The following is a 7841-nucleotide window of genomic DNA, read 5'->3' on the forward strand; positions in this document are numbered from 1 at the left end:
TCTCGTTCAGAGCCGAAGACTCTTCCTTACGCGCTCGAGCCGGGAGGACGGTGCCACCTCAGCAAAAGCTCTTTTTTTTGGAAGAGAGGAAGCCGGGCCTTCCACCGCGGGGTGATGCGGGAGCTCCCCTCAGTCCGAGGGACGTGGGGGCAAGGAGCGGGCCAGAGCCCCTCGGGTAACCGGCTGCGGGAAGGGGGGCCATGAAAGGGGACAGGGCGCACACCAAAGTCACAGGTGACTTGTTCCAATTAGTAGCTGTCTAATTAAATTAGTGTCACGCGGCCCAGCCAATGGGCCGGCGGGGTGGAGGGCGGCGATGAGGCAGCTCGGCGCAAGCCCCTCCCCGGCGGCCCGAGGAGCCCGGCGCGCCGGTATAAATTGCCTCGGCGGAACCCTACCAGAGCGCAACCCTGCGCGGCCACGGGTCGAGGTCGACACAGGATTGAGTGGGAACTCGAACGCACCGCCCACCGAGGATGCAGCTGGGTGAGCCGCTGCTGACGGCGGCGGGGGCACTGCCGGGCGCCCCCTTCTACCCGCTGGAGGGCGGCGGGCGCGGCGGCGCCGCCGGAGCGGGAGCCGGGACGGGCGCTGCTGGCGGCTCCCGCGGGCCGCCCGGTCCGGGATCGCCGCCGCGCCTCGACCTGGACAAGATGCCTAAGAAGTTTGGGACGGCTCCCGCCATCCTGGGCGAGGCGGAGGCGGTCGAGCCGCCCTTCGCTGCTCCCAAGCCGGACGGCCGCAAGGCCACCCCATGCGGCGAAGAGGAGCTGCCCCCGGCCGCCTCCGCCCGCTACTCCATGGACAGCCTGAGCCCCGAGCGCTACTACCTGCAGTCCCCCGGGCCGCCCGCGGCCGAGCTGGGGGGGCCCTGCGCCCTGTTCCCGTACCCGCCGACGGCGCAGCACGGCGCCGTCTACCAGCCGCCCGGCGGGCCGCGCTACCCCTACGGCTCCGTGCTGTCCCCAGGAGGCTTCGCGGGCGCCGTATGCCCGCCCGGCGGCCGGACGCAGTTCGGAGGCGGCGGCGGGTACCAGTACGGGCAGGCGACGGCCGGCGGACCTCTTTACGGCCCTTACCCGCCGGCGTCGGGCTCCTGCGGCGGGCTCGGGGCGCTGGGGGTGCCGGCCGCTGGCCCGGGGCTGCGGGCGCAGGTCTTCCTCTGCAACCGGCCCCTCTGGCTCAAGTTCCACCGGCACCAGACGGAGATGATCATCACCAAGCAGGGCCGGTAAGCGGGCGCGTGGGATGGTGGAAACGGAGGGAAGTGGTGGTCGGGGATGGGGGAGGAAGGGGGACACCCCCGAGGAAGCTCGGTGTCGGGCGGCGCTTGCTGCCTCCCCCGGGAGGGAGGTGCGTGCTCTCTCCGTCGGTGGTGCCCCGGGATGCTTTCCCCGAGAAGCGACTCCCCAATTTCCCCACATTCGGCGGCCAGGAGTTAGAACGGGGGTCGATCGGGGCTCGCCGCTTGCTTCCTTAGTGTCTTTAGTGCCGGGACGGACGGGGCATCCCACGGCCGCCTACAGCATGCGCCGGAGCCCGCGCCCCCTTCCCCGGCCCGCCTCAGCATGCCTTGTGGTTTTCCTCCTTTCCCCAGGAGGATGTTTCCCTTCCTGAGCTTCAATATCACCGGCCTCAACCCCACGGCCCACTACAACGTCTTCGTGGAGGTGGTGTTGGCGGACCCCAACCACTGGCGTTTCCAGGGGGGCAAGTGGGTGACCTGCGGCAAAGCCGACAACAACATGCAAGGTAGGTGCAGGTTCCGGGAGTCTTCTCGCCCCCTTTCCCCGCGGGTCGGTTTCTCGGAAAGGGTTCCCACTTCGCCCACCCCTCCCCCTTCAGGGTCTTCTCCACACCCGGCATCCTACTGAGGGACGAGCTACGCTTTTAAGGTCGTCTTGCGACTCTTTTTGCGCCGCTGTGTGTGAGGCTGTGTGGGAGAGTGGCCATCCAACCGAGGGGCTGCGCGGGCGGCGGAACAAAGCCCCGTGGCCGGCCGGCGTTTTACTGGCTTGTCTTCCCCAGGCAACAAGGTCTACGTGCACCCCGAGTCGCCCAACACCGGGGCTCACTGGATGAGGCAGGAGATTTCTTTCGGGAAGCTGAAGCTAACGAACAATAAAGGTGCTAACAACAACAACGCGCAGGTACGGAGGAGAGGGCGGCTTGAGGGGCTCTTGGTGGCTCCGCGGGGAGACCTGGGGTTTTGCATCTTTCACGGCATTTCATCGAGCCGCTAGATCACTGTTCCCTTCTCGAACTGGGTCATAGAGCTTGTTTCCTTTGTTTCTCCGTATGAATAGTTGCAAATGTTGGCATCTGATGTGTGAATTTCTTTTGTTTTAGCTAATATATTGATCACTGTAGTTGCTCAAAAAGTGGGAGAGTACCTGATGGCTCTTGGTGAAACAGGGATGTAAGCTGTGAATCATCCCCTGATAACAGTTAAAACTGCTCCGCTTGTAAACGAAGAGATTACAATTTACAGGAAGAAAATGTCGTGCTGTAAAATAGGTCTTTTATTGCTAGATGCAGTTTGTCTAAAGATGTTGCCTTTTTCGTGGTTTCTTTTAGATGATAGTACTTCAGTCCCTACACAAGTACCAGCCCCGACTTCACATCGTGGAAGTGACAGAAGATGGTGTTGAAGATATGAATGATTCCTCAAAGACTCAAACATTTATTTTCCCTGAAACACAGTTTATAGCAGTTACAGCATATCAAAACACTGATGTAAGCATGGATGTATAAAATTGCAGTTGAAAATAAAATTCCCTTGTGCACTCAGCATCTCATCTTAAAATATATTCTGCTTTCACTTTTAGATTACGCAGCTCAAAATTGACCATAATCCTTTTGCAAAAGGCTTCAGAGACAACTATGACTCGTAAGTACACCTCTGTCTTCTTTCACAGATGTCTCTGTCTTGGAGGCATGATTCTGGCCTGAAATGTCTGTGGAAGGGTTTTTCTTTAGACATTAATTCAGTTATTCAGCAGCAGTACTACTTCTACTGGCAGTTTTGCTTATGTAAAAATGTCTGAATAGTGTATTGTCTAGATTACTTGTCTTTCTGCAGGCTTCTGAATTTTGGTAGGAAACATGTGCTAGCAGAACCCAGCTGGCCTGCAGATTTGGCAGCAGTGTTTTGGGTATCTCCACAGAACAAGCAGCTTCTTTAAATTGTCAGCAGAAGACTTGCCTAATAGTCACTTTGTAGTTTCACTTGTGCTATTACTTGTAGCAGTAATAAGAAATTTACACTGGTCTAGGAAAAAGGCCTACTAAATCAGATTAAATCAAATAGCCATCCAATTAAATGTATTTACGATTCTAATTAAGAAATTACTGGTTTCTTTGTGGTTTTGTGTTGTGTTACTGTCGTATTGGAATTGTTAAAAACACTCAGTATCTCTCTTTTATATTGTAGCATGTACACAGCTTCCGAAAATGACAGATTAACTCCATCTCCCACGGATTCTCCTAGATCCCACCAGATCGTCCCTGGCGCCCGATACAGCGTGCAGCCGTTCTTCCAAGAACAGTTTGTCAACAACCTGCCCCCAGCCAGGTTTTACAACGGTGAGAGAACCGTCCCTCAGACAAATGGCCTGCTGTCCCCGCAGCAGAACGAGGAGGTGGCCAGCTCTCCTCAGCGGTGGTTTGTGACGCCCGTACAGCAGCCCAGCGCCAACAAACTGGACATGAACTCCTATGACACGGAGTATTCTCATAGCACCTTGCTCCCTTATGGCATTAAATCCCTCCCCCTTCAGACATCCCATGCTCTGGGATACTACCCTGACCCGACATTTCCATCCATGGCAGGCTGGGGGAGCAGGGGCTCCTACCAGCGAAAAATGACGACAGGACTAACTTGGACCTCAAGAACAAGTCCTCCGGGATTCACTGAAGACCAGCTTTCCAAGGACAAGGTGAAAGAAGAAATTGGCTCGTCCTGGATAGAGACTCCACCCTCTATAAAGTCTCTAGATTCAAATGATTCTGGGGTCTACACAGGTGCTTGTAAGAGAAGACGGCTTTCCCCTAGCACTTCCAGCAATGAAAATTCTCCGACAATGAAGTGTGAGGACATTAATGCTGAGGACTATAGCAAAGACGCTTCAAAAGGCATGGGCTACTATGCATTCTATACTAGTTCTTAAAGCATCTTTTTTATTCCAATTGGCTAATTTTTTTTTTCAGGGTGGCCTTGGGTTTTTTTTGCATTACAATTGCCAAAAAGACTCTTGCCTTCCACCTTGAATTGTTGTGTGCAATTCTAAAGAAGGTGCCAAAGCTTTTTGACTGTTGCAGGTAACAAAGTAGGGAAAGAGCAAACCATGGGAGAATTCTTCCCCTTGTTTAGAAGGAACCATAGGCAGAAGCTGTAAGGAGGACTCCAGTGTCTAAGTATGTGGCATATTTATTGGAGATACTAAAGTGTACAGCTTGGGTTGGCTCAGAGGCCTGAAATCCATGCACTCCTGAGCAAGGAAAGAGGGGTTAGGATCCCAAATTTAATTTTCTTTCCTGCTTGATAAAAGGGAACTGGGTTGCGGGGAGCTGCACAAATGCTATGTTCTGCATTAGACTGAGCTGGTTTTTTCAACACATCCACAACACAGTTGGCTGAGTTGGATATTGCTCAGCTACAGCTTTTTTAAGTGGGTTTTTTTTTGGCAGAAAATGCCAAAATAAGGCCTTCTTGCCAGGCAGGATTTTGACTTGAAGGTCTTGTTGCCAATGATGGGATTACAATGACCAAAATCTGTCTTTTCTTAGTTTAGAACTTGCATTAAAAAAACCCTGCCTCCATCCCATAAGCCTAATCTTTATTGAGGTGGCCAAAAACAAAGTGTACAGTTGTGTTTTGTCTAGGTACACTGTAGAATACTGTGGAATAATGTATAAATAGTTGACCTATAGCTGTTCAGTTGGAAGGACATCCGGTGGTGTTTTGAAGTTCAAAAGGCATTTTTTTTTTGTCAATCAAACTTAGCATATGAGGCATTGCAAAAGGAGATTTCTATTTATGTGTATGTAAAGTGACTTTTTCAGCTGCCCTGTATGAAACTGGAAGTGATGTAACTTTACCCATTCTTCTTGCCTATACTTTCAGCCATTTTAAACTGATCAGCCCCAGAGCACTGGCCCACTTTTCCCCTCCCCAGAAACTTGTTCCTGTTTTGTTTTTTCTATGTATATAGTAATAATTTTTAATAAATGTGGTGGTGCCAGGGATAAGAGGGGATGGCTCTGCCTCATCTTTGCCTCTGCTGGGTATCCCAAAGGGGGAGGAGGGAGCACAATCCTAGGGCCTTGAATTGTCTCTAAATCTAACCCTCCCTTGCAACGCTGACGCGTTATCTGTTGCACTCTCTGTGTGGGGTTAGTTTTCTTTTATTTTTTCCTTCCTATGCCTGCTTGCTCCAAAATACGACGTTCTCCTGTCCTCTGCCACCCCCTACCCCTGCCTCTGCACCAGGTGAGGTGCGAGCTCGGCCTGGGCAGAGAATTGCAAACCCACCCCGCCTCCGCGGCAGCCCCGGGGCTGCCTCCGCCCGCCGCCCCCTTCTCACCCCCTCCGTTTCCCGGAACAAGGCAAGAAATTCCCCTGCCCGCTTATCTGGAGGGAAAGCTCCTTCTGGCAGAGCGATTGAATCCCGGCTCCCGCAGCAGCGGGACCTTTCCTGAGGATATGCAGGGAGTAATGGGATTAAGCTGTTAACGATTGCCGGCTGCAAACAAACTAAACCCAGGGCTCAGGCTGGGGCTGTCCCCGGTGGAGGTAACGCTATCGAGGGGCAGCGGTAGGAGCTCCCCCACCTCCGGAGCGGGACACGGCGGGTGTCCGAGGAGATTTCGATCAGCGCTTCGTCTCTCGGGGCGAGGCTCGGGCTCCGGCTCTGCGCGCTGGCAAGCGAAACAAGTCGCTGTCCTGTCAGCTCTCCCTCTGCACAAGGACCCCACCTGGAACAGAAGCGGGACTTGGGCAATTTTGAAGAGACTAGGGACGGAACATATCATTCCTTTTTTTCTAACTTTTTTTTTTTTTTCCTACTCCCGGAAAAGCCCCCGGGAAGGGTTGTCCCCAGCCGTGGGGTGCGGTGGCATTCCGGCCGTCCCCACCCGCCCTGCAAACACCGATTACACAGCACGATTCCGCCGCGCTGTGTTATTAAAAACTGTATTTTTGCACCGCACGGTGAAAAAATAACTTAATACTTGTGAAAAGTCCTCACACTGTTTAATAGAAACGTAAGTGCCTGGCTGGCCCCAATTAACACCTTGTGATTATAATGCATTCCTAAAATGGGGTGTCAGACGCCAAATTGTGAATAAAGGTATCTAATTAATCTTCATAGGATGACACTGATAAACAACGCCAGATTTAAATAAAGATCAAGAAACTGAATGCTTTTTATTTGTTTACATTAACAGAAGATAAAGTTAACTACCCTTGCACTTTGCTTCGTAATGTGATTTACTGACACAAACAACGGGCTGCCGGTGGAGAGCCCCGCCTCGCCTCGGCGGGCTCTTTATCGCGACTTTGGAGGGAGGGGGACACGCCGCGGCTGAGGGCCCCTTCCTCCGCAGCCCTCACGCCCCCGGCTGAGGCAGGCGTGTGCCGGGAAACGCGGCACCACCTTGGCCTGGCAGCGAGCGCTGGAAGGGAACGCGCCCCGTCCCCGCCACTTCCGACGCTCTCGCATGAAAACTGCTTGTGAGTTTGGAACGTGACCTGGTCGGGCATGGCGGGTCTAGAGCGAAATAAATATATAAATAATAGTTGTTTTACACCATTGCTGTGGTGTGCGGCGGGAGGTGGAGTGCGAGCCCTGCCCAAGGAAGAGAGAAAACTTCGTTCTATGTCAGGGAAAATCCGAACCTCCGCGGCTACCGGCCGGACAAAGGCTCTGCCCGACCCGGGGGCTCTGCTCCTTCTCCCCGCCGGCTCCGTGAAGCCGGGATACGCACGCTGGGGCAGTTCCCCGCGAGTTAACAGTTCCCTGGAATATTCCCTCACTTGAACCGCGGGAGCGGCTCAGAGCTCTGGGTGCGTAGCCCGTATTTTTAAATAGCGTGAGCGCTCGGCGGGGCAATAGAGGCAGCGGAGACGGGTTCGTCCGAAGGACTGAGGCCATTCTTCGCCGAAAACTCTGGGTTTTGGGGTTGTTTTCGTTAAAGCAGACCTGGCACATCGGGAACAACCCTCTGGTATTTTTTTTCAACGAAACTTCATCCCTCGCTGCTCGCCCCAAACCGTGTCGCCACCGCTTCACACCCGGGAGGGAAAACGAAACGACCCCGAAACTCTTTATTTCGACGGCATCGTCCCGACCGTCTCTGAAGAAAAGGCTCCTTCTTCCTCGGGGCTGCCACCACAGCGCTCCGAGGAGGAAGGAGCAGATATTTTTTGGTCTGTTTTCTCTTCGAGTAATGAGATGGGGTTTTACTTTCGGTCTGAATTTCCGCTCCCACCTTCCTCAACGCCGCCTTTTTAACACCTGCTCGCTTGTTCCCACCTCCTGCTCTCTGAGGGGAGCGCGGCGTTAATGGAGGGGGGCTTTCCCGGGAAAGGTTATTTTTACAGCCCCCCCTCGGCCGCCGCCGCCCTCCCCTCAGGGTCGCCTCTGAGGCGGCGGCCGCCGATATGGGAATAGGCCCCCGATGGCTCCTGCGGTACCGTTACGCTTCAGAAATTCCCCTTCCCAACGGGAATACGGGCTAGGCGTGCCGGGGGAGTCGGCGGTCGACAGCTGTGGGGTCTCTGCTCTGGGTAGAAAGTGGAGGCGGGGGGACTGAGGTGAGGGAGATGAGGCCTGCCGGCA

At 54.2% G+C, this 7841-nt stretch overlaps 1 protein-coding gene across 2 annotated transcripts; it reads left to right on the forward strand.

Moving 5' to 3' along the window:
- The first annotated feature begins 476 nt into the window (after nt 1-476).
- Nucleotides 477-5352, forward strand: EOMES (eomesodermin). Of its 2 annotated transcripts, XM_069005827.1 has the most exons (7): nt 477-1231; nt 1598-1752; nt 2029-2150; nt 2578-2736; nt 2829-2890; nt 3434-3585; nt 3832-5352. In XM_069005827.1, exons 1-7 carry the CDS (start codon nt 477-479, stop codon nt 4167-4169), a joined length of 1743 nt encoding a protein of 580 aa, XP_068861928.1. In that variant the 3' UTR covers nt 4170-5352. The 2 variants fall into 2 exon arrangements, with proteins under 2 accessions (XP_068861928.1, XP_068861927.1); XM_069005826.1 differs by having other exon boundaries at nt 3434-5352.
- Nucleotides 5353-7841: the final 2489 nt, after the last annotated feature.

The sequence above is a fragment of the Aphelocoma coerulescens genome, chromosome 2 (assembly GCF_041296385.1).
Source record: "Aphelocoma coerulescens isolate FSJ_1873_10779 chromosome 2, UR_Acoe_1.0, whole genome shotgun sequence".
In the NCBI taxonomy this organism is placed as follows: domain Eukaryota; kingdom Metazoa; phylum Chordata; class Aves; order Passeriformes; family Corvidae; genus Aphelocoma; species Aphelocoma coerulescens.

Excerpts from the sequence above, each read along its gene's own strand:
- EOMES (XM_069005826.1), top strand. The coding sequence starts at position 477 with ATGCAGCTGGGTGAGCCGCTGCTGACGGCGGCGGGGGCACTGCCGGGC. Across the intron at positions 2,737-2,828 it reads CAGCATATCAAAACACTGAT|ATTACGCAGCTCAAAATTGA; the intron begins GTAAGCATGGAT and ends TTTCACTTTTAG. Across the intron at positions 2,891-3,433 it reads TTCAGAGACAACTATGACTC|CATGTACACAGCTTCCGAAA; the intron begins GTAAGTACACCT and ends TTTATATTGTAG.